At 41.4% G+C, this 25,998-nt stretch overlaps 3 protein-coding genes across 3 annotated transcripts; all 3 read left to right on the top strand.

The window, feature by feature from the left end:
- Positions 1-269: 269 nt before the first annotated feature.
- uck2b (uridine-cytidine kinase 2b) lies at positions 270-5,992 on the top strand. Its single transcript, XM_079173787.1, has 7 exons — positions 270-401; positions 2,414-2,573; positions 3,225-3,321; positions 3,509-3,651; positions 3,761-3,858; positions 4,194-4,242; positions 4,608-5,992. The coding sequence occupies exons 1-7, from the start codon at positions 294-296 to the stop codon at positions 4,742-4,744; spliced, it is 792 nt and encodes a 263-aa protein (XP_079029913.1). The 5' UTR covers positions 270-293; the 3' UTR covers positions 4,745-5,992.
- Positions 5,993-6,419: 427 nt separating this feature from the next.
- On the top strand, positions 6,420-9,642 carry czib (CXXC motif containing zinc binding protein). Its single transcript, XM_079173623.1, has 8 exons — positions 6,420-6,454; positions 6,537-6,620; positions 6,760-6,816; positions 6,901-6,982; positions 7,069-7,100; positions 7,220-7,297; positions 7,537-7,602; positions 9,339-9,642. Exons 1-8 carry the CDS (start codon positions 6,449-6,451, stop codon positions 9,414-9,416), a joined length of 483 nt encoding a protein of 160 aa, XP_079029749.1. The 5' UTR covers positions 6,420-6,448; the 3' UTR covers positions 9,417-9,642.
- A 935-nt stretch (positions 9,643-10,577) lies between these two features.
- On the top strand, positions 10,578-23,974 carry scp2a (sterol carrier protein 2a). The gene is made up of 16 exons (XM_079172448.1): positions 10,578-10,686; positions 11,529-11,586; positions 11,712-11,783; positions 11,925-12,056; positions 12,275-12,339; positions 12,996-13,122; positions 13,250-13,313; positions 13,416-13,502; positions 13,659-13,809; positions 14,924-15,071; positions 15,210-15,317; positions 18,463-18,616; positions 18,860-18,956; positions 19,541-19,670; positions 21,407-21,486; positions 23,417-23,974. Exons 1-16 carry the CDS (start codon positions 10,636-10,638, stop codon positions 23,510-23,512), a joined length of 1,620 nt encoding a protein of 539 aa, XP_079028574.1. The 5' UTR covers positions 10,578-10,635; the 3' UTR covers positions 23,513-23,974.
- The last annotated feature ends 2,024 nt before the right edge of the window (positions 23,975-25,998 follow it).

The raw sequence follows: 25,998 nt of genomic DNA, 5'->3' as shown, positions 1-25,998 counted from the left end.
TGAAATATGACCGTAGCTGGAATCTAGCAGCCATCAAGGCGTAACGGACGGTTGGTTATTTTCCCTGTCAATCACAAAAAAAAGAAATATAAAGGTAATATCTACAAATTACTTATTTAATCGAATATAAACTTTAACGTCAACCTATGCTGAAAAAGATACATGTAAATACATGTATGTAAAAAGTATGTAGATTCATTGTCGAAGATGTCATACAATGAACGTTGGCGTTGTGGGAGGAGCTCCGCCTCATTTATGTTCCAGCACAGCAGCTCTGACGATACATTGCAAGCATGGCCGGGGACAGCGAAACCCACCTAAAGGACCGTGTCGAGAACACCAACAACATTATCCGACAGCCTTTTCTCATCGGTGTCTCCGGAGGCACCGCTAGCGGCAAGGTTGGCACTCCAGCTAGCTGATTTGACGTTTCTTTATTGCGAATTTCCGTTGTTTTATTTTGAGCTAAATCACGGGAGAGGTTTGTCGGCAGCCGGGTGCTAGTTGACCGCGTGGCTACAGCGACTCAACCCCCATGCGCTCAACGTTAGGGTTTTGATTGACAGCTCTTATCATCTGTCTAAACGTCCGCTAGCACCGGCTTTAAGCACTGCGTTTAACATCGCATGTTGTACGTTAACGTTACTGAATTTCAGTTCATTTTTTCCATTTCGTACGTTAGCAGGACCAACCACTGTCAGACTACGTGGAAAGTACTGATGTCAGCCTTTAGCTTACTTTAGCCAAGTTAGCTGCCCGGTTAAATTCCATCACATTGGAGCAGTACCGGTTTGTGCTAACGGTAGCTAGACAATGAGCGCTAGCTTGTCTCTAGGCCACCCGAGTGTGTGACCTGGGATAACCGCTAACGTTAAGTTAAATAACGTCAACATAACCTAGTTGTTGGTGTAACAGTCCTAACAGACACAGGATCTAAATATGTGTCTTGCCATCGCGTCCACGTCCTTTGTTCTGTTTAGGTAACGTTAAAAAAACAAAAAGTCTATAAGTCTACTGTTGTATGTAATTAGCTGAAATAAGCTTTAACAGACACTTATTTTTCACCCGCTAGTTAAATATGCCTTTTACAGTAACTTAGGCGACAGTGCACGCCACTGGCACACACGCACCCACCCATGTTCCACGGATGTGGATATTTTCTATGACGTAGTTTTCTTTGTTTATGAACCGGTATATTTTGCGACCTTTCCGTGTCACCAAAGACTCACCTAGAGGCACTATTTGAACATAGAAGCTTGTCAGTGACGACCACAATTTAAGTGGCATTCAGAAACAAACTGTGGAATCTTTGCTCCCACTGGTCTCACTTGCGGTGTAGGTTCACAGAATTAGATATGAGGGCAGACAATCGCCTTTTTTCCTCCACTCTGCTGTCTCTGGTTAGGCCCCTCCTCCCAACTTTGTCCCAGATATCTCCGCACTGGCATCGAGCCAGGGTTTTCCTTCTTGTAAGCCCCTCCACAAGGTACTGAAGGGAGGGTGGTCTGTACTGTTTTGACGCCAGACTACACCAGTCGTAAGGTGACTACTCATGGATTGGAAGAATTGTAGCAGCCCGCAGCTCAACGTGGCAGCAATGCAGATGCTGTTTCTCTGCCTCACTGCTGAGGCTGGGGTTTTAAGGATGGGTTGGCAGTTCTGGTTCAATACAGAGAAGCATTTCTTTGTTCTATCAGTAATGACAACAACAGTTTAGACTTGGTTACTAAATCTTAAGCATCAATTAACTCATCAATCCCTATTTATAGTACTAAACTAATATTGCCATATAATAGACTACAAACCCCCATCAAGTGATTAGAACATCAAGTAGCTGTCTCTAAATCAACAATTATTTATAGTGATATGAAAAAAGAAGTGCTTGCTTTTCACTTCATGTATTATGTGATTATTTATGGATTGTCAATCTAGATTTTGAACATAACAAATTATGCTGTAGATTGCCTTATTAAATGTCAGTGTGGATTAGTCTGTTCCTCTGAAATTATTGCATTTGAGTGTGTTGATACAACCCACCTGCTATCGTGTGTGGGTGTGGGGGGGGAGAGAATTGAGTCATTGTGACACAATTTCATTTACACAAAGGCAACAGAGCCTCGGTTAACGGGAGAATGTCCAGTCAGCGCTGGGTATGAGATTCATTTGGTTGGGAAGGTCAGTGGGGACAAACATGGTGGCCCGCTAAGCATTTCATATGATTGTGTTTGACCCCACACACCCTATTTATGGTTGTGAGTGTAACACAAGTCTTAATTCTGTTCAATTTGGACTAAATTGAAACGCGTTTTCACTCTCATTTAGGTTGACGGTTGTGAAAAATACTGGTGTTCCTGCAGATTTTTAACCACACCCATATAAGTTTATCTTTTTTCCTATTTGTCTGTTTCTGCAGTCGTCCGTGTGTGAGAAGATCATGGAGCTGCTGGGCCAGAACAAGATCGACCACCACCAGCGGCAGGTGGTGATCCTCAGCCAGGACAGCTTCTACAAGGTGCTGACTGCAGAGCAGAAGGCAAAAGCCCTTAAGGGCCAGTTCAACTTTGATCACCCAGGTATGCACAGTGTATGGGATATATATCTCCTCTGCTGGTTTGCAGCAGGCATGTGTAGGCATGTGTGATTCATATCACAGATTTAATTAGCACTAAATCATTTGAAACCAGGTTCTGCAAGTGCAGTTTCACTGTGGGTTAGTGGTTTTGAAATTCTCCACCTACCTGACTTAACCCAAATTTATATTGTATGAAAAGAGATGCAATAACAGCTGAGGCTAATGTAGGACTACACAGATTTAGATTACAATAACTTGTAAGTTCAAACAAGCAATTTACCAAGATGATATAAGACATTTAAATCAGGCTTGTGTTCAGCAGCACGCATTGCTGCCGCGCCGATGATCACTGCGTCTTGGCAGAAGCATAAACTCCATTTTTGGAGTCTGACTTTGCCCCCTGAAGCTCCTGCTTCCTTTCTCGGCTGGTTTTAACTCCCCACAGTCAGCAGGCCTTTCTCAGAGGCAGCTGCTCTAAGGCTCAGATACTGAACCCAACACCTGTTACAGGAAAGGGATTCCTGAGTTACCAAACGTGCAGCGTGGGGTCCCACATGGGCATTGGCGCACACCAAGCCGGTTGAACTGGGGCTAAGTTACACAACGTCTCGCAAAGATCCCAACTGAGCGTTTTGCCTTTTCTTTTCCTCAGATGCCTTTGACAGTGAGCTGATAAAGCAAACACTCAAACAAATCCTGCAGGGTGAGACTGTCCAGATCCCAGTTTATGACTTTGTCACTCATTCCAGGTGAGCACCTATCTGTAACGCTTCACAGTTGCTGTTTGGTCAACACCCAATATTGTGTTCTAGCAGAATAGATTACCACTAATAGTCGTGTTGAACCATTTCCTGATTAACTTGATTGTGTAATTGGAACATTTGCATACGACGTGTCTGAATCTAGTCGCTGACAAAAAGGAAATCTGTGTTTCAGGAAAGAGGAGGTTATTACGGTGTACCCGGCTGATGTGCTCCTGTTTGAGGGCATCCTCATGTTCTACTCCCAGGAAATCAGAGATCTGTTCCAGATGAAGCTGTTTGTCGACACAGATCCAGACACGCGGCTCTCTCGCCGAGGTGTGTTGTGAGAGCTGGTTAATGCACAGAGGGTGTAGAGCATTGCAACCCTTAACTTGTGTCGGTGTGATTAATGCCCAGTACTTATATTGTTTTTGTGTGGTTTCAGTTCTTCGAGACATCGGTGAGCGTGGGCGAGAGCTGGAGCAAGTTCTGGCTCAGTACATCACTTTTGTGAAACCAGCCTTTGAGGAGTTCTGTTTACCAGTAAGTGATGTTGCTACCATACAAGCATCTGTGCATGAGAGTCCAACTGATGCACGGGGGTGCCCAGCATCATCAGCCAGTTTTAGCTGAGAACGGATATATTGGTTTTAATGTATGTGTCTTGTTTGTTTTAAGTGTTGTATTACATTGTTCAACCAGGGAGCACTGTTTTTAATTTTGACTGTAGAATGAATTCATATCTAGGTCACAATTTTCTTTAACTTGCAAGTGTCTGTGTGGCTCTATTGTGCAGTGTATAAGTATATCTCATCATCAGAAATGTTTTTTTGGCCAGTAACTGACCTGAGCGTTGACCGTATCTTTATTTCTCCTAGACAAAGAAGTATGCAGATGTGATTATTCCACGAGGAGCAGACAACCTTGGTATGGACAATTATTACACACTACGCCTACATTGTATTATTGTTGGTCATCGGTTGGGTTTGAAGACTACAAGTTTTAAAATGAGAAATATCTGGGGATTAACAATGAAGTGAGCTTATTGGCGCTCTGTAGCTTCCTCCTTGCTACTTGAGCTCCATGGCTTGAGGCTACATTAGCTGCTATTAGCAATAAATCACCAAAATGTCTGACTAGAGAGTTGCATTGTAGGTAATGTAGGCACTTTGGTTCTGCCGCATTGCTTTAGACACCGTTTCTTCATCTGTCCAGGAGACATTGTTAAAGGAGTGCAATGCTAAATCGGTGGGGTGCTGTGTGTAAACATCTGTCTTCCTCGTTTCCTGCAGTGGCCATCAACTTGATAGTACAGCACATCCAAGACATTCTGAACGGCGGACAAAGCAAGCGTCACAACGGCTGCACGAACGGCCACAGTACTCCACGTCAGCGGCGGACCTCGGAGTCCAGCAGCCGGCCTCATTGACCTCGTCACACCTCTCTTCACAGGCCGGAGAGGGGTGTGGAGGGGTTGCGCTGTAAATAATGCCTGTTGGCATTCTTGTATTTAAGAGAGGGGAAGAGAGATGCGAAAATAATTGAAATGCCTTTTATTATGACTACTCTTGTTATTGGGTACTTTCATTGTAATTATTGAACTTGGGATTTTTTTTTTTTTGTCAGAAGGTTAAAAATGGGTTAAAAGTGACCTCATGCATTTTCCTCCCAAATTGCATTTTGTTTTTTATGTATCCCCTGCTGCTCCATGGTAAATCGTGCCGCTAATGAATAAAAGAGGGGAACCCTTTTTCTTTTTTGCAATGTCTGATAAAACTTGAATCCCTAACAGCAGGGGAGACTGATACATGTTTGGTTGGGTGCCAGACGAGAAGGATGCAGATTATAACACAAGTTAAAGAAACCGGGATTGCGCTCTGTATTTGTACCGACAATCTTGGGAGTGTTTCCAACTCTTTTCTTGGTATTTAAGTTCCCTCGTCTTGTTTAGTGGGATGTGTTTCACTCTGTTTTCTACAACGTATCCACCACACTGACTCTGTACAATGACTGCTGCAGCAGCAGCAGCAGCAGCATGCTACATGATCTTTCAGTACTGATTGTCAGGTGCAGAATCATGTGACATCCAGATCAATGAAGCCAAAGGCTGGGAGGTTCAGCTGACCACTGTATTCACCCAGTCTAGTGTGGGTACTGTTGCACTTACCTTCTAATTAATTACAGTGCTGGCTGTCCCAATCAAAACAAATTTACACAAGCACTATTTTGTTAATGAGAACTATGAGATGGTTATTTAAATTTGGATGTATGATTTACTTAAATATTCCTAATTTTCAATGAGAGAGCCCTTAAAAATACGATTACGATATGACGTGTATACTCTCAGGTTGGAAAAAACATTTTCAAATGCTAGAAAAGGGTGTTCAATGCCACAGCAATATTAGTTTTCCCAGGTGTGTGGCCATTAACCACCAAGACCCACCGCAATGCCTCTGCAAAGTTGCCTCAGGTTAACATGTACAGTAAGTATCCACGCTAAAAGACAGTTTCCATTCTTTAACTTAAAGTTATAATAAACTGTCGAATCAATTTTGTATTCCACTTGCTGTATTTATTGTGTATAAATGAATGAATGATTTGTACCAGGAGATTTGTACTGTAGGATGTGGAATGATTTATTACAATGAAGCAATTGCTTAATGGTTAATAAACTGATGCAGCCGAGTGTCTTTGTCTGAAGAGTGTGATTATTTGTTAATAAGCTTTAATGTGACTAATATACACGTGTGAGTGTATTATTAGTGGTTATGCGAACAAAGATTTCTCACTATGAAGTAGTGTTGCACGGGGCACCAATAAGTAGGTCATTCATTGTGCTTTTATTGTGTCCACTAGAGGTACAATTGACTGGAAATAAGCGCCCTTTAAGTGATAACGGAAATGTGACGATTTAGCTGCGTGTGACATACCATGTATGCTGTATAAAACTACGAATATATTGATATATATTGTAAGCACGATCCACGTGTTCCCAAATTCATCCCCAGCTACAATATAACTAAAGCAAAGCTGTGCTGCTCGATTTCTACAAAACTAATTAAAAACTCGTTCCTTACGCCCCAGAAGCCATAATGTACGAGGCGTACCTGAAGGCAGCAGGGAAAGCTTCAAGATGGTGGTATGTGTCGTTTCTGATGTAAACAGTGAAGCAGTTTTCTTAACTTTGGGGGAATTTTAACCTCTCGTTTTTATCGTGACAGAAATTTGGGCTCCAGTTCAAAGCCACTCTGGAAAATGTCACTAATGTGAGACCGTTGGGCGACGATTTCCGCTGGTTTCTGAAGGTAGGTTGGCTATCAAGCTAGCATGCTAACTATTTAACTCACTCACTGTTTACTGTTCACCTGTGATGTGTTACAGTCACTCACCTTCTGTCTCATTTACACAAGCAATGCTTTCTTTCATCATTTCCCCTCAACGTAGCTGAAGTGTGGAAACTGTGGAGAGATCCCAGATAAATGGCAGTATGTGACACTAGAGGTAAAGAGATTATAGTGTCCATACAGATAGGCACATTGTCACTCACATACAGTGTCCAACCTGTTTGTTTTTACTATTCCACAGGAGAGTGTGCCACTAAAAGGAGGAAGAAGCAGTGCCAGCATGGTGCAGAAGTGTAAACTTTGTGCCAGGGAAAATTCAATTGGTGCGAGCTGACATACCATTTGACTCACTTTGTCTTTTTCTGAGGTAAAAGGTTTGATGAAAGTATAATATGTGAATGTGTTACAGATATCCTGGGAGACACAATCAAACCTTATGATGTAAGCAAACGTCTACTTGTACTTTGAAACTATTAACATGGCACCAGTCTGTTTTCATGTTTCTTTTTTTTTCCAGCCATTGACGTTGTGTCTCTTTCTGTATGTTTGCTGGGTTGAAGGCAGAGGACAGCGAGCGCTTCAAGACAATGGTGCAGTTTGAGTGTCGAGGTCTGGAGCCCATTGACTTCCAACCTCAAGTGAGTATTTTAACTTGTAAGGGAAGCACAGGTGTTACTGATAACATTAACGACGACACCAGGAGCCTGAGCCTGATACTCTGGTGCTTCCAGCCAAGTCAAGATATTTGCTTTTAAGCTTTTAAAAGAAGTATTTACGCTCCTGAGTCAGACAGTTTACTTAAGGTTGTAAGCTCCATAAACTGGAACATATTTGATTATCATGTGACTCCTCTTAATTTCTATTTAACCCACTCCAGGCTGGCTTCGCTGCACAAGGACCAGAGTCTGGAACACAGTTTCCTGAAATTAACCTGCAAGAAAAAGTAAGTGCAGTAGTCAGAGTTTAGAAGTTAGTGAGCGTCAGACACTTAATTTCCTGCATTCTGGTGACAAATGCATTCATGTAAAGGAAAATTCAGGCGGCAGGTGAATATTCAAAATATAGAAATGTAATAGGCTGCAGTAAGTCTCTCAGGCATTCTGTATTGCTTTCCTATATTTCCTGTAGATCAAATTATTTTCATTCAGAGCTGATGTTATCGCTGCTCAGTCAGCACACGTAGGTTTACTCTCCCTTCTCCTTTGTGTCTTCTGTTTGTAATCTCTGTAATTGTTCATATGACAATGATGTATTCATTCATTTTACATCATTTATTAATCCGTGGACTTCAATAGCTCATATGAGTTTCAGCAAGACTCATTCAAAACATCTCCCGTATATATGTTCTCTGAGAAGTCAAGAATAAAGTCATAATATTCCAAGAAAAAAGTGTACCTGTCCTACACTCATCTCGCATCAGATTCAGCTCAATATTTCATCGGAGGTGTCTCACCATCACATCCCCGCCACTGGAGCGCAGAGAAGAGCGCCCGACTGTATGCTGCTGATGCTTGTGGTTCAGCTGTGGAGCCGCACGTCATCATCGACTGTAGAAATCCAGGATAACATCAAATAGCTTTCAATAATATCTTCTAATGCTGTACATGTATCATCAAGTATAGCTTTTTAGATTTCATGTAGTTTGTGTGTGTGTAAAATTGTGGCAGTGAACACAACTGTGCTGTGGCTTACAGAGCGCTCTGGAGACACTCCCACACTCTCCTACACACACTCTCACTCACTCACACACTCTCTCACTCACTCACACACTCTCTCACACACACACTCTCACACTTCACCCTGCTCATCGTCACCACCACAGATATCTGTTTATTGATATCTGTCCGTTCAGCTTGCATAGCTTCAGAGAGGTAGTGGACACTTTAGGAAATAATTAGCTTGGTCCCGACCTTGACGACCTCATCGCTGGCTACGGCCATGGCGGTGGGAACAACTTCAGTTCTGGTATGATACTACGCCACTATGACTCAACTTTGCAAAGAAAGAATAAAACTGGACCTAGAGGCAAGTGTTTCTGAAGGTCTAAGATTGAGAAGATACACTGGTGGAGGGCTTGGCTGTTACATGAAATATACCCCACTAATTATCTTATCGATAAACTTACAGATGTTATTTCTTGTACCATTTGTAACCCTGATACAAAAACAGTTTCTCTTTTTTTTTCCTATTGGGAAATAGCCCACACATTTTGGACAGACCTTTTAGTTTCATTATTTTGTTTATTCTTTTCATCTTAAGTATATTTTCTTTTACAATGTAAATCCAGACGATGGCGCTCTAAAACAACTCCTGTGTGTGTTGTTTTAAAATCTTTTTTTATTATTTGTGTATCATACCACCTAAATGTTATGTGCTGCTGTTTATCTGAATTATTTGTGTGTAACATTTTGTCTATTTAAAAAAAGGGAACAACTTGTCCCTCAGAGTATGCCAGTTTAGAATTTCTTCATTAAGAATATTTGACTTTCAACCTTTGATACTGCACTGTTGTATATCATTAATTTGTGTTAAGTTTAATACAGTAGTTATTTAGTTACAACTTCTTTCATTCATTTGTGCCTCTGTTTTGTGTGTGTCAATAATCCCAACAGTGTGTTCAGATTGTAACGGCCTCTTTCATCTGTGCAACTTGACAAACACCCTTTTTGTAAATTTCAGGACTGGACAGACTACGATGAGGAGGTCAAGGAGTCCGTGGGAATATATGAGGTCACACATCAGTTTATCAAATGCTGATGTCATCAAGTGAAGAGCCTCCGAGGTGGGCGAATGAACACTACAGCCAAACATCCTCAGGTCTCTTAGTGGCCATCAAGCATGCATCAGGTGCTGAGGTGGCGAGGTTTGGATGATGATGAACATTAACAGGTGTGGATTAAAACCACAGGTTGTCCGTACACGTCTTGGGTTGATCAACATGTTTTAGGCTGTTTTTCCCCTTCATTGCCTCAATAAAATTAAAAGGTGACATTTTTGAGTTGAGCTTTTTCTATGCACACTTTAAAGGGTCAGTGTGCGTGTAGTAGTACCACCACACTACTATAGCAGAACCAACCTGTGAGATGGTCAAAAACAACTTATTACAGCTTTGGGTCCCAATGAACCCAAATCTATTCAATGAAGCTGGACTGAGCAAATATGTCCCCTTTAGCAAAAACTAAAAGAGCAACATGAGCTGATTAGAAAGGACTGATAAGTGACTGCTGTCAACTAAGGTGACGAAGCAGAAGAAACGTGAGATATCTCACTCTGTCAGTATTTCAAAGTACCGTAAACTGTCTAGAAATTGCTGTCAACGTACAGGGGTGGGGGATAGATTGTATCATGCAGTAGATCTCACCTTAAATAAAATAGAATTAAGACAATAAAAAAACACATCAGGAAACAATTAGTTTCATACATTGATCAAATGAACAGACGTGTAGTAAAACTATTTATTTCATCCATAAAGGCAGTACCTCCTCAGGTCAGCCACATTTTATTTAACACTTCAGCACAACTAATGCAAAAGTGTATTTATGTGAAGTTCTAAAAGAGATAAACTAACATTAAAGTATTTAACAGGGAGAAATGAGTGCTTACAATATTACTAAATGTTTCACATGTATCAGCTTCTCTATAGTACACCAGCCTCAAGTAGTATAATTATATGTTCAAGTGTCGATGAAAAAATGACAGAAACTGGTTGGTCAATCAAACCTGCTTATTTACACAAAATCTATGCAATCCAAAACTGCATTTGTAATAAAGTTATGTAATAAGATTTAAAAGAGAGCACTTGTTGTCTTTAGGATAACTCTCCAGCGTGAGAGAAAGGTGTTTTGCTTTTCCTTTCCGAGTGCTGCCTCAGCTTGCACACAGACGATCTTTGCTTTATAACCGGAGTCAGCGCTGCTGCTCGCTGCTCCTCACAGACCTGCCTGTCTCAGTGTGGACCAGCTGCACAGAACCAACCATGGCACCCGGAAAGAACAGGGTGTTTGTCGTCGGTGTGGGCATGACCAAGGTAATGTTGACGTTATTAGTATTGTCTCAGTCGGTAACATGAATGTCCCCATGAGACTTGAGGCTGGCACAGTTGGCTTCAGATTGCAATGCTCCTTTTTAAAAACGTCTTTTGTTGCAGTGAGTCGACAGGTCAAAGTGTAATGAACTTTTAACTGTGCTCATATTATTTCAACAAGTGTCCACCACGACCCGTGTCACACCTGACACTGCACATTGTAAACATCAGCTAGCATTAGCTAGGTTAGCCCGAACAAGGTAACATTGTTGCCGTTTAGGTTTGTGTTTAAACTTGGTGGTTTTCTGAAGATATGTAGCAATAGGTCAGGTCTGGGTTGACTGCTGAACGTACTTTGCTTTGGATCTCATGTACTTATTTTGAGTCCATAGTCCATGGCCAACAGTTACAATCTGTGCAAAGGGTCATCTCCTCACACATGACCCGCCCTACTCTTCACCTGATTGGCTTAGCCGACAGTACTAGCCAATCAGATGTAGAGTGGGGGGCATGTACAAATACATATAAAATAAGTTTTATAAGACAACATATTTTTATTATTCTGCAGATGTTTATTCATTAAACAATGCTGTATAACAAAGAATAGCAGCACATTTTTTTATTTTCAAAAGGAGCATGTTTGGCATTTGACTAAATAGTTGCTTATGTTTCAGCTCTATTTTCAAGTCTAGTTCATCACAACCCTTTTATAATTACAGCTTGATCAGTGTGACAATAACGTTGAATGTTTGAGTCATCCTCTACTCGAGAACAGGAAAACAGATGTGCATACATGTGTTGATTGACTCTCACCGTCTGTCACACTCTTCTGTGCTTTGCTGCAGTTTGACAAGCCTGGAGCCCGAGGCGACTATGATTATCCTGACATGGCCAAGGAAGCAGGTGCTTATCTTTCGGATTATGGACGTTGTTCAGTCGCTCAAAAGATACCATATCTGAATATCTGTGAAATGGATCTTGATGCATAACAAGTGTTTTATTTCCTGTACGTCTTCATCCTATTTTAGGTCAAAATGCTCTAGCAGATGCAGGAGTCCCGTATTCTGCCATTGAACAAGCCTGTGTAGGATATGTCTATGGTAAAATAAGACTGTTATTGTTTACATTTTGCATGTTTTCCTATGAAATATTGAAGTGCCTTTCATATTGTAATCACCTTAGTAAAACAAACAGTCAAACAAATCAGGAATGACATCGTCTCTCCGATCTCATTCCCTCAGGGGACTCCACATGTGGGCAGAGGGCCATTTACCACAGCCTTGGCCTGACCGGGATCCCCATCATCAACGTCAACAATAACTGCTCCACAGGCTCCACTGCTCTCTTCATGGCTCGCCAGCTGGTTAAGGGAGGTGAGCAGAGCAGGACGCCTTGAGAGTGATAAACCACCCAACAATCTATACTTTTAATAAGGAGGCTCACACGGTTTCAGTGGAGTCTAATGATGACACAACAGAGAAAAATATTGCAATATCCATAGAAACTTCTTCAACGACTTCTGCAGATTAAATCCATTATCTGTTAGTTAACTGAAACTGTAAACTCTGCACTTGTCATCTCCTTTTTGCAGGTCTTGCCGACTGTGTGCTGGCCCTCGGGTTTGAAAAGATGGAGAAGGGCTCTTTGTCTGCAAAGGTATAAAAAGAACTGTACGCTTTGTCGTTGTTGTATTGGATGTAGAGGAGATGGACAAAATAACACGCCACATTATCTTACAGTCCACCATACAGGTGTTGTTGTAATTGTGTCGTTTTTTGCGAGCAGCAGAGAATATCAGCTGATTTCCACACTCGTCCTCAGAGGGATACAGCTCATTGATCTATAATTAAAAAACGCATCGCAGCACTCTCAACAAATTAGCGTGGCTGCACTTTATTGATGAAGAAATGATGCGTCTCTGCCTCAGTGAACAACTTATTGCTATTGAGTGAATTCCTATTACAGGGGAGCAGAGGGGATCGAGTGGTGGATATAATGAAGAGATCTGCCTTTTTAAAAAGCAAACCTCAAACACAAAAAGGCTGAGCATTCAAAATGTATTTTACTTGTCACCAAAATATAGAAATATATCTACGTATCTATTATCAACAAAACAAGCACTGATGTGTTGTATGCCGTTGTAGATGTGTTGGCTCATTCCAGATGTTTGTTTTCTGGCACACTGTTGTTTCTAAATTATTGAACATTCTGGAAATGCCAATTCACCAGATTATACCATAATTCTCTTAAAATGTCTTTTTTTTTTTTTTTTTTACAAAGTGAAATGTAATTTAAGAAATACCTGCTTCTAGTTTATGGACCGGACCAATCCAATGGACAAGCACATGGAGGTGATGATCAACCGCTACGGGATGGTGGCAGCTCCAGCAGCAGCACAGATGTTCGGTAACGCTGGCAGGGAGCACATGGAGAAATATGGTACACGCTACAAAGACATCTTACGCGGTCTAACATGTGACCGTGATGGATGGATCTTTCATTGAGGTCATGGTTTTACTATATCATACACAGTGAATGTTTGTCTCCATGTTTGAATCTCCTCCAGGCACAAAACCGGAACACTTTGCCAAAATTGCCTGGAAAAACCACAAGCATTCCACCAACAACCCGTAAGAAAGGGTTACCTTTAAAGAATTGCTTCAAAATATCCTTGAATTTATACTTTATTCAAGTTTGTTTGTGTGTGAATATGTGTGTCTACGTTCATGCAGGAATTCCCAGTTCCAGGATGAGTACAGCTTGGAGCAGGTGATTAACTCCCGGAAGGTGTTTGACTTCCTTACTCTGCTGCAGTGTTGGTAAGAGCTTCGCCGATTTACAGTTAGTGTCGTCATCTCTTAAAAATCCATTGATCATCCGGCCTTGAGTGTAACTGTCGGGTCAGGGGTTCTATGTATTTGATCAAAGACAATTGTCCACCGTGTCAGCTTGTCCCGCTCTTCTTCTCTCGTCAGCCCGACATCAGATGGTGCCGGAGCAGCAGTTTTGGCCAGCGAAGCCTTCGTCAGGAAACACCGTCTGGAGAACCAGGCAGTGGAGATCGTGGCCCAAGAGATGGTGACTGACCTCGCCTCCACGTTTGAAGAAAACAGCTGCATTAAGATGGTATGGAATTATGACAACACACCGTCTCTGTAACATTCTCCCCTCGTCTGGATCTACATTAAACTACATATTTAAAGTTTAATAGTACTTCATGTGGATGACAAATTTAGCTGCGTTACAGCCAATAATGGAGAGGTACTTGCAAACTATATTGCATTTGTAATTTTCAACAAAAGTATTTTTGGAAGTGTTGATAAAGCAGACAACATGTTAGCCCCAAGACTGAAACAAATGGCAAATGAGTCCTCGATTCCTGCCATTAATGACGAGAAGGGCTCCCTAATGTTTGAACCAAATCATATCAATTTGACTATTCAATAGTCGAAATCTAAGTACGGCTCAAAGTTGATTTTTTTTTCAATACACGTATGAAAAAAAATCCTGAAACAGAACAGACCATAAAGCTCCAGAGGAGGACAGGAGGACTGTCAGAGCATTGAGTTGTATAAACGTTTTCAAGATGTATTGATCCGCTCCCTCAGATCACGAGACATTATTATCAATCCGTCAGTGCCACACAGAATGATTTCCCCTCCCAAAGACCACCGGCACCATTTGTCCACACAGTCTGTTAGATAATGATTATAACGTGTTTTCAGAGGTAGTGGTTTCATCTTTAATTATAGATTTAGGAGGTTTCGTTGCTCAGGACGATTATTTCCATTTAATAAAATAACGTTTCAGTGTCAACAACGCTGACGAAGCAGAAGGTCTATATTTATTTTATACTTAATCAAAATGTGGCTTTGGTACAATACAGTGAGTTCAGGCTCTTTATTGTCCTACTTATCACTTCCTGCTGTACGGTATAGTGTCACCTTTAGCTTTTACCAAATGATAATCATGACTATTTTGATCAGTTTTGAGATCACATATTTTTATTGCTCTTTAACATTTAAATAAACGGAGCAGTGCTTTCACTTCCATGTTGTGCTACATTCCAGCTAATGCACACATCTCTGCATCAAAAGAAGACGGGCCATTCACAGTGACGGCGAAATAAAATGAAACCAGAACATTTGACCCAAAATGAAATCAACAGAGCACCGTTTTCACTTTCACGTTGTGCTAGGCTACATTCCTGCTAATTAACCAATCAAAACTGTCCGTTCAGGTGGGATATGACATGTCTCGGTCGGCTGCCAACAAGTGTTATGAAGCTGCAGGTCTGAAGCCGAGTGACGTGGATGTGGTTGAGCTGCACGACTGCTTCTCAGCCAATGAGCTCATCACGTATGAGGCTCTGGGGCTGTGTCCAGAGGGTAAGACCGCACCTCCTAAAACCCTAAACTGCTATTTTAAAACTTTACAATTAGCTGTCCTCCTCCCTCCTGAATATAATAATGCTGTGAACTTCACACTGTTCCGTTTTGTGATCATCTTGTGTGTTTCACAACCAGGTAAAGCAGGAGAGCTGATTGACAGAGGGGACAACACATATGGAGGCCAGTTTGTGGTCAACCCCAGTGGAGGTCTAATCTCTAAAGGACATCCTTTGGGTGCCACAGGTAAGTCAAGCCTCTGCCTCTTGATGAAAGCTTCTTGTCATATAGGAGGACAAGGCACACGATACATAATCCAGCCTGGTGTGAAAATGCCAGATTGGGATCTAAAAGCATTTGCAGCTGATGTTTATTTCTGACTTGTTTGGAGCAGCGGATGAATGGGATTTGCTACACTGTACACAAGATGTAAAGAATTGTGTTTATTGTGACCAGAGATGGGCAAAAATACATCAAAATGTATTTTGATACAAAATACAAAATACCCCCAAATACATGTATTACAACAAAATACAAAATACTGGTGCCAGAAAATGTAAAACAAAATACATGTATTTTGTATTTAAAATAGAGAGTGCGTTCTGAGGCCAAGGTCGCTTAACTGCTTCTTTGTTGAAACTGTTATTTTGTACCAAGCAGTGGCAAGACCGGGAGTACCTGCTTTCTGCTATTGGTCAGTTAACGATGGGCCTCTGCGTGGGTGAGAATCACTGCAGCCTCACTCTGTGACTTACACTTAAAGACATATTATGATTACTGCACATAGCATATGGTTTAAGCGTCACTAAATGTGTTTACGAATACATAGCAGTGTTTACAAATATATAGCAGTGTTTACAAATATATAGCATATTTGTTTAAGCTCATTCTTAATGTGTTTACACTAGCTACTCGACTGATAAGTTAACTTGCTAAACACTGGCTATGCACTAGCCTAGACAGCATGCTAGCGTTATTAGCATGTTAGCATCGATCGCTAGCTTGATATTATAACCATCACCATGTATATACAATAATAGGCTATGTAGCCAGACCCAGACATAAAGTATACATCAAGCTAGTTGACGTCTGTCACACTCAGATACAATATTTAACTTGACAGACAATCCGTTGAACTTGAAGATCTGAAGACTGAACTCGTGAACTGTTTTTTGATTCGTGGAGAAAGTATTTTGAGTATTTTAAATACAAAATTACTCCACTCTAAAGTATTTTGTTACAAATTACGTTTGATTTTTAATCGGCCCTATCAAATACAAATTACAAAATACTCAAAAGTAATTGAAATACGTATTTCAAATACAAGTAATAGAAATACTGCCCATCTCTGATTGTGACGTGCATGCTGGTGTGAATCTTCAAACAACAATCAGTGGCCACTAGGTGGCATGTGTCACATAGTGATGACCGCCTTGTAACTGGGTAAGCCTGCATGTGAGAGGGATGCAGACTGAGGCTTTGCCAAGCCTCCGCTGTAATCTCTCATGTTGATCTCTAAACAGTGCAGCTGACTCTGCAGGTCCGACATTTATCATGCACATACTGTTCAATATTATACATAGGTTTGTATGCACTCAAACACACACACACACACACACACACACACACTGATGGACGACAACAAAGTGAAAGTTTGTTGTATTCTTTGTCTTTAATTTCAAACAGATTATGAGATTTGTCTCTTTTCTTTGATTTATTTTCTGTATTGTGCTTATTTTTCTTTCTCACTCCCCCCCCCCCCCCCCCCCCCGCCCCCTTTCCTCCCCTCATAATCTCAAGCATCACTCCCTCTCCCTCATTATTTTTGCATTGACTTCCCATTCATCTCATCAATACTCCCTCTATCTCCCGGGGCACTCTCCCGGTGTTCGAGTGCCCCGGTCAACGCTAAGCTCCGTCTGATCCACGGTGTCTCTCCTAATCTTCCTTGTCACCGCTAACCTCGGGAGCAGCACTGTGAGCAGAAATAGAGATGGCTAATTCACTCACTCGTGCAGAGAGCCCCACCTCAGGAAGAAGAGATGTTTACATGTTGAACGGACATCCAGAGACAAGTGTGTATGTAGTAAATTACCATCAAACGTGCACTTGTAATTTTCTCTCTTTAGAAGAAGACGTTCCTTTTTCATTATGTATAAATAACATCCAAGGCGATATCCAGAGGCTCTTTATTTGGATAAGTAGCCAAGCCTGCAATACATTTTCCAATTGGCATTTAGACAAAATTGCTTCCGACACTAACAAGTCCTCATGGAGAAGATTAGGAGAGTGCTGCAGGATGTAAGAGGCGCACCGTGAAGAAGTCTTAACCCTTAAGTCCTTTAGCTTAATGGCGTAATCGAGAAATGCGAAAGCTCATTACGGAGAAGGGATGAAATACTTAGCTGTAACGCTAGCGCAGGAGCTGTCCCTGCCGAGATTAAGGAGTTATCATCACGCCTCTGTGAAGATATTGTGTTTAACACTAGAATGCTTTAATGTCACTTCACTTGGGGACATGTGACGGGATTGTGTCCATACTATCTCTCTATATATATATATATATATACATCTATAATACTAAAGTATCCCCCCCCCCCCCCCCCCCCCCCCCCCCAAAGAAATGCATTTACTGCCACTCAGTATTCTTGAGTCTGAACTACATTTTTCATTCTCCGCCTCTTTGTTACGGCACTGGTATGAGCGTTCTGCTACTGACTAGACATTTTACGTTCAATATTTAGTATTTACATTGGATCCAATGACTGTGTAACGGGAACTAGGACTCTTGTAGTGACAAACGCATAACCTCTAACTCTGCACTTCCCCCTCGGCTCCACAGAGAATTTTAACATCCGTCAGCAGCTCATTGTGTTTGTTTTGGAGTCGGCAAATGTACTCTTCACTCTCACTTCTCTCATTAACATTGTTAACATTTAACTGGTGAACAAAGTGTGCAGACTGACCCACCGGCGGGCAGACCCACAGACAGACTGAGCTTGCTTGCTTTATAGTCGTTTAGTAAATTTGAGGGGCTTTTTGTTCTGTCCAACAAATACACCTGAAAAGAAGTTGCAATACTTCCACTAATGCTTTGTACAAAATGTGTTTTTTTCTAGTAACTACATTTCAGAGTCTAAATCAATCCATAAGTCAAAACATAATGAACCAAGTGTAAAAAAAACCAACAAAAAAACAGTTCCCAATAATGACATCTGCAATTATTTTTTGTCTTTCTCACTTTGTTTAATGTACCTCTCTCTTCAGTTGGGGTGTGATGATCCATTTACAGCTTCAATAACCACACCTTCCATTGGCAGCCTACGCCACATCTCCCCCGTACGAGTCACGTCACCCTCGTTTCCTTCTCTGCCTCCTTGTCCTCTCTTAGGTCTGGCCCAGTGTGCAGAGCTGTGCTGGCAGCTCCGAGGGCAGGCGGACAGGAGACAGGTCCCGGGGGCCAAAGTGGCCTTGCAACACAACATTGGCTTAGGAGGAGCTGTCGTTGTCGCTCTCTACAGGCTGGGATTCCCTCAGGAGTCCAGGTGAGGAAGTAGTTTCCAGTTTAGATTCTTTATGTAGCATTTATTTTATTAGTAATACATTTTTGCATCCTCAAAAAGACAGATGATCTGCTTATTAATACACCAGAGGCATAATGCATGGGATATCGCTTCTCTTCTGGCCTCTAGATACACTACATTGCTTTATCCACCGTTTCAATTCTGCAATATAACATCTAGATTGAAATTTGTACAGCCTCACATTTTTGTACCTGCTTTCCACAGTTCCCACGTAGGTGCAGTGCCCACCAGCGCAGCCAGCGGTCTGGAGGGGTTTAAAGCATACCCTGTCTTCAAAGAGATAGAAAAACGTCTACAGGAGGTATAACGGCACACTGTCACCAACAAAATCCACCTCACACCTTGAGCTAACTGTCCTCTGTGTGATTACTCAAACAACACATGTTCCTATTAGTTTGGACTTTACTCGCTACTTCTTCTCGTTCTGCATGTTCAACCCTCACTCACTTTCCAATGTTGCGTTGAGTAATCGGTGTGCTGCTCACTGGGGGATTATTGGAATCTGTGGCTCTGAACAAATGCAAGAGAGTTCAGTTTGATTAGTGGTTGCAAGTGTTGGTCACATTTCTCAAGAGCTGACATGATTTCAGGTGACTATCGGCACGTTCTTGCCCGGAATAGCTTGGGTTGTTTGAAGAAGTTCCTTCCACAATTTGACCACTGAAGGAATCTAAAATGTGGGTGGTTTTGCAACATTGGGCGACCGTGTCCACAGACTATTTTAGAGATTGTTTTTTGGCAGAGACACACTTTCTTTTCTGTCAAAATTCAGTCGTAAGAGGCATGATCATTTGTCAAGAGGCATGATCATTTGTCCCAAGCAGCAGATACTTCTCGCCTAGAACTACTGTGTGTCAAATCCAACGCCTTCTGAACTCCCTGCAGGACGGAGAGCAGCTTGTCAAGAAGATCGGTGGAGTGTTTGCCTTTAAAGTGAAGGATGGACCAGATGGGAAAGAGGGGACTTGGGTTGTCGATGTGAAAAATGGCAAAGGTTCTGTCACCACTGACCCAGGTGTGTATCTCAGCCCTTTCTCTCCTATTCTTTGCCTCGTGGATGTTGTATTCTGTTCAAAATGAACACGAGCTAAGGCATTCTCAGAAATTCTCTCGCCGACGGGCTGAAATTGGTGTTAAGTCATTTTCACATAGTAAGACTTCTCTCTGAGAGGTAGATATGCCAGAACATGAACATTTAGTTTTCACTGAATTTCATTTGTTACAGAGACCACATGCATGTATGTCATGGTTTGTGTTGTGGAAGTAAGAAAAGAAACAGGATTGAACCACTTCCTTTGTTTGGCTCTTTGTCTTTGGAGCTGAAAAGATAAATAGTTTCCATCCCCTCAGATAAATCCTGGTTTAAATTGAGAAACTCTTCACCTTTTTGTAGGGGTGTATTAGAGAGTCTCTTGCCAAAACAACTAAAAGCTTGCTATTTAATAGATTATTTTGGGGGGGTTAAGATGTGAGAGATTGCTTTGGTTCTCTGGCTGTGTAGTTGCAATTCTAGTAATTTATAAGTCTAGTAAAACTCACCAGTGAAGCAATCAAAGCAGTTGACATTTTCAACACAGTCGTTATTACAACAATTATCTTTTAAATGTCTTCTTTGGATTTGAATACTGATGAAGCTGCTGCAAAGGATATCAAAACATGAAACTAATTAAAAACGTGTAACTCAGGAAAAAGAGCAACGCACATAAAACACAATCTTTTTTTCCATCTTTCTGATGCTTTCAGCATTTCTATAAATCGTCAATACGCCAGAGGCAGAAGTCATGCGTGTTACACACACACACACACACACACACACACACACACACACACACACACACACACACACACAGAAATAGCCCCTTTGGCTGTTTTCATTAGGCTGCCTCATCTTGTGATGCTCTCTGGATCCAAACTATTATTTCTGAGAGTACCATTGACTCTCCACCTGACTTCCTGTTCCGAAAATGGAAAGAAACGTCTGGCTACAGCCTTACTTGGTCTGGTTTGACCAGTAGAAAATATTCTCTCTTCCTAATGTTACACTACATTTTATAACACATCACAGATGGAAATGATCACAAAAGAAAAACGGGAAGTAAACACGCTGGCATCATCTTTAGGGTACCTCGAGTACACAGGAAAATGTACTTAGTCTCACTTTAAAGTGTTTTTTGTCGAGAAGTAAAATAGAAAATGTAGTAAATGATTTCCAGAGAACTGGAAGGACACTTAGAGAGTGAGTGCAGACCTCAGAGGCTGTTTACGTCAGAGAAGATCAGGTGTGTATTCGCCCCCTGGATTTGGATCTCCCGTGGAGCATGCTGCAGCCTGCCTTCAAACAATTTTGATAATGCTTTTTGAGTTTTGAGTGTTTGGATTGCTACTTCAGTGGAAGAAACTGCATCGGACCTGTGTGCTTTTACACAAATGGAAGTTTCATCCAAATGCCAAATGTATTCTTAAGTGCTTTCTATTTCGAGCATTGCCATAATGGTGACTAACATTCTCCTCTTGTGTCTCTGTTCTTTGCACATAGCGGTTATTTTTCCTTTGTGTGTGTGTGTGTGTGTGTGTGTGTGTGTGTGTGTGTGTGTGTGTGTGTGTGTGTGTGTGTGTGTGTGTGTGTGTGTGTGTGTGTAAGGAACAGTAAATATGCATTTGTTTCTGTTTGCGGGAATTTTTTAATTATAATGCATTTGATAAATTGTGGTAGTGAGCCACGGTGAAAAAGCCTCTTAATTTTTCTTTTAGGTAAAAAGGCCGACTGCACCTTATCCATGAGTGACGAGGATCTTATGGAGCTGATGACGGGAAAGTTGAATCCACAAACGGTGTGTAGTTATACATTAACCGCATCCATCTGTACTCGCATGGTGACGCTTATACGGTTCACAGAATCAATTCATAAATATGAATAGTACAATAATGTAAATATACAGGATCGATTTACGAACAATTGACAATATCCATCAAATGTAATGCTGAAATCACCCGTCAGCTGTCCTCCACTTCTGCTTTCACACCATAAACAAACTGCACCACAGTCCAGTTGGGGAGGGACCTTGGTCCAGATGTTCAGTTTGATTGACTGCTTTCACACCAAACAAAGTGATGGAACTAAACACCCAAAAACTAAACAAAAAAAAGCACCAGAGTTTGTTTTCACCAACACAAACAGGTTCCTCGGATTTGTGTTTTAACGCACTATTATATTAAACCCATAAGACAAGTCCTGAAATGCTCTCGGTTCTGGTGCAGGTTTTTTGATCAGCCAAACCCATCTGTTGTCTCTTCCCATTGACATATATTTCTTTTCACTAAGAGCGGTCTGTTGCGTGTTATGCGCTAAATACATCCCGGTCTGCCACCCGCTAACCAACTTAATCCATTTGATTGGTTTCTGTATAGGCACGTTTTCCATTTAGTCAGTCAGCGCACTTCTTAAAGCAACAAAACTCAGAGCTGTGAATTGTCATTACCGGTGTGTAGATGTTAATTGCGCTGGCCTCCCCATAAGCTCTGGGGAAAAATGATCAACACTGCTGTGAATATTTTGCAAATTGCAAGTTTTGACTGAAGCTTTCCTGCCAGCGCAGCTGCATCCAGCTGGCAATTAGAAAGCACACAGACCGATGCAGAGAAACATAAATATCATGTAGGTGTATAGATGAAACACTGCCTGTTGTGATGCCAAATAAATAAAAAAACACCATTAACTCACTTTTATATACACACAACTGGATAATGCAGTGAGTGTAAGATGGTTAATGAATTAACAGATGATAAAAGAATAAGAAAATGGTTTACATTTAGATGGAGTAATTCAGGATTTTAGTGTATTTTCTTAGAACTGATATTGAGCAAGTAGGACATGTTTTTATTTATTTTTCATCATGATCCCCACATGGCTTTTATTGTGCAGGAGTGGTGAGCTCAGGTAAATAATGTGTCCATGTGGTAGCATGTAACCCTCTGGCTGTGGAGCTGTAGGTGACTTGTTCTGCAACTCTCTACAGCCTCTGAGCACCAAAGCCATGGGCCTCTATAGTTTTAGGGAACGAATAAACCGTTTCAAACATTTACCAAACAGCTGGTGTTAACGGAATAGAGAGGGGAGTTTATTCAAAATAATGAGTTGCGGTAGACTTCCGAGTGATATCTAGAGGCTCAAAGCTGCACGTTTCTGAGTCTGAATGTAGTCTCTTTTTTTTTTTAAACCGCTCATTGGGTCGTGTTGCATGATCTTAAAAAGAAAAGGCTGCATTTGATAGAACATAGATGGGAATGTACCAGTGTACCTGTTCGACATCTCTGCCCGTAGCAGCCTTCTCTCGGAGGCTTGTGTGCTCCAGCGGTCCACCTTCTTGTCTGAGAAGACGGACTGCAGAATTCGAGATGTGTATTTAAAAGATTAGTCTCAGCCCTCTGCTAAATGTCACTGAGCTGAACAAACGGCCCTCGCCTGCTTGTAGTGCAGATGGGTGTTAACTTGAAGTGCATGTTGGATGACTGAAACCTAAATTGTCTCTCGGGGAATTTGTTTTAGGACAAAGAGCATAAAAGAATTTCCAACAACCATGCATGTTGATCTAGCCAATACCCTTTTATAGTGGCTCACTTAAAAGCGTCTTTTCCAATATGGAAGTAGATGTTTGTCAAAAAAAATGTCAGGTTTTCTTTTTCACCTAATGTTTTTTATTAAAATTGCAATCTGATGAAGTTAGACGTTCTAATCTTGATCCTTTTTACTCCTGTCTGCAGGCATTCTTCAAAGGGAAGCTGAAGATCACGGGGAACATGGGCATCGCTATGAAGCTGCAGAACCTGCAGGTTACTCCGGGGAAGGCCAAGCTGTGAGACCCGAGGCGAGCGTTGTGTCCTCTGAGCAGCACTTCAAGGATTCCTCCGGTTGCACTTTGCTCAAGGAAAACTTTCGTTTGATCTTGAGAGATCGATGACGTTTTAATTCCAGCTGCTACTTTAAAATTGGAGCACGCTCACTGCGTAGAATATATATATAGTTTTAAATATCCTGTTATGTTGTTAATCTTCTTAACCTATCATCCTAAAGTCTGATATTGTTTCTGAAACATCCATCGTCTTTAATATGCTTATATGCAACATCAGTGAACATTTTGAACATATGAGATGCTTCTCCATGTTTGCTTAATCATGTAGTCAAAACACTTAATGTGCCTCTAATTTCTCTCTATGAAATTGTGGTTTGAAGCCATTTTTGGTCTCAACCATTTTGATAGATAATATGTATTTAATATACGTCTGTAAATGATAGCAATTATCTAATAAAAATAAATAAAATGAATCCTTTTCTGACAATAACAACCTCTTAAGTTTTGTTTTCCTTCAAGTAAGGTTTATATATCTTCCTACTTAAAAAAACTACACCTCAGTGGCCATAATTAAATATGTGACACTCTTATTGTCCTTCTGTACCAGCGCGTCCCCATTTCCAGCATATAAACTGGAGCATTTGTATGTGTATGACATTAGGCTCGTTTGAGACGAGCCAGTCCTGCGCAGAATCGATCACCGGCGATAGCCGCACAATTAGTTCGATTTGTGAACGACTTGATCCCGACTTGCTCTGACGTCGTGAACAAGTGGTCGACGATAACCTCACGAGATTGAGGCGGCCTCAGTTGCTTTCCACCGACTGTATGACCCAGGGCATGATGGGGGAAGAGCTGATTGGCTCTTAGATTAGACAACGAACACTACGTTTTGTAGAAAATCCCATTTTATGTAATTGTAATAAACGCTAGATTGTTGGCTATTAGTCTCATGTTGTGAAATGAAGGTTTAATCTAAAAACATGTGTAATTGATCATAATAAAGCTTATTTATATAACACATATCAAGACGAGCAGCAAAGGGTTTCACAGGCAGACATAAAAGAACAAAGGATAGCATACAATGCAGATATACGCAAGTTTCCACATAAATATATATTTACAAACTCGTATGAATAAATCCGAACGAGGTCTCTAAACTACAAGTAGCCTACAGATCGGATCTAATAGGATGTTTCGGTGACTTCCTGTTTATTCTTTGAAGGCAGCTGTAAACTGACTCCGACTTGACCGCAAATTTCTTTTTTTCAACACCTCCTGCTGCCGCCGCCTGCTGTCGTCCACTTTCCAGGCGAGGCGCAGCTCATCTCAAAAGAGCCTGTAATTCATCAATGTTATGGATTTGTTATGTTCTGGTGTGTCTCTAATGACTTGACCTGCTGCTCTCGTGTGCATTCAATCAAGCCCTAGATGACTATAGGCGCACCTGTAGAGTCACTCATTAAAGGGTACATGTCTCCTCTTTCACTGAGGAAAGTCCAACATGGACTGAAGTGTTTGCAATCTGGCACTCCGAATAGAAACATTTACAATCCAGACTCTAGCCTGAATCTCTTTTCCTTTTCTGAAAAAAGAGATTCTTCCCTTGCTGCGCTAGACTTTTCCACTGAGTAGCGCACCAGAGATTAAGTCAAACAAAGGACAGTTTTTTTTTAACGTGCAACTCAACCCTTGTGAAACCACAGCTTGTAATAAGGCCATGATGCTTTTGTTTGTCTAAATCCTGCATCCAAATTAGAAAATACTTGTTTAAAAGTAGAATCGTGTTACCCTTATCAGCGCTATCAGGCTTATACAGTTCTCACTGGGTAGCATTCAAACAAAGGGATTTAATTATTTGTTTTTGTATCAGTTTTTGTTCCAGCTTTTGTGCCCTACTTCCCTCTCTCTCCATTTTTTTATTCATTTATCCCTCTTGGCCTCCCCCCTTTGCCTGCTAAAGGGCACCTTCTGCCAGATCCAGCCTGCGTTCGTAATTGCTCCTATCCGGCCAACTCCCTTTAGCCCACTCCCCATCTTGTCCCTTTGCCAGGTGGCCAGCTGGCCAAATGGTGGTGATGTTCAGATGCTGCACAAGCTACATGGCTGGCCGGCCTCACTGACTATCAGCAGTGGGCTAATGGCTCTTTAGGAGATGTATTGTAACAAACACAGTGTGATGGGGTGGGATGAGGATTTTCAGGCTTGGTTCGCCTTTAGTCAACTTTACCTCGGCTCAGCCTCAATCGAATAAATAACCTCGGCTCCAAAGTTTTTCTAATAAGTGAAGGTGTATTGGACCTTATTTGAGTGAGACCCATCAATACTGCAAAGGCCTGGTCTTTGACATTTGTTCGTTGATTAAACTTCTGCATACAAGTGTTGTAAATCAAAACAACGCCTGCCTACGCCTGAAAAGAAATCGATCCTGCATCTGTAAATATAACAGACACTGTGATGTGGACTTTGGTGTCTTTCTTGCAGAAATCTAGT

Source organism: Pholis gunnellus, assembly GCF_910591455.1.
Source record: "Pholis gunnellus genome assembly, chromosome: 14".
Taxonomy (NCBI): Eukaryota; Metazoa; Chordata; class Actinopteri; order Perciformes; family Pholidae; genus Pholis; species Pholis gunnellus.
This window is presented reverse-complemented; position numbering and strand designations above follow the sequence as displayed.

Bases quoted from the DNA above. Each gene is read 5' to 3' on its own strand.
- uck2b (XM_079173787.1), top strand. From the start codon at position 294: ATGGCCGGGGACAGCGAAACCCACCTAAAGGACCGTGTCGAGAACACC. The intron at 402-2,413 runs GTTGGCACTCCA...CTGTTTCTGCAG, and splicing joins GAGGCACCGCTAGCGGCAAG to TCGTCCGTGTGTGAGAAGAT. The intron at 3,652-3,760 runs GTGTGTTGTGAG...GTGTGGTTTCAG, and splicing joins CACGCGGCTCTCTCGCCGAG to TTCTTCGAGACATCGGTGAG.
- czib (XM_079173623.1), top strand. The intron at 6,621-6,759 runs GTAGGTTGGCTA...CCCTCAACGTAG, and splicing joins ATTTCCGCTGGTTTCTGAAG to CTGAAGTGTGGAAACTGTGG. The intron at 7,603-9,338 runs GTAAGTGCAGTA...TGTAAATTTCAG, and splicing joins AAATTAACCTGCAAGAAAAA to GACTGGACAGACTACGATGA.
- scp2a (XM_079172448.1), top strand. From the start codon at position 10,636: ATGGCACCCGGAAAGAACAGGGTGTTTGTCGTCGGTGTGGGCATGACC. The intron at 11,587-11,711 runs GTGCTTATCTTT...ATCCTATTTTAG, and splicing joins TGACATGGCCAAGGAAGCAG to GTCAAAATGCTCTAGCAGAT. The intron at 21,487-23,416 runs GTGTGTAGTTAT...TCCTGTCTGCAG, and splicing joins GAAAGTTGAATCCACAAACG to GCATTCTTCAAAGGGAAGCT.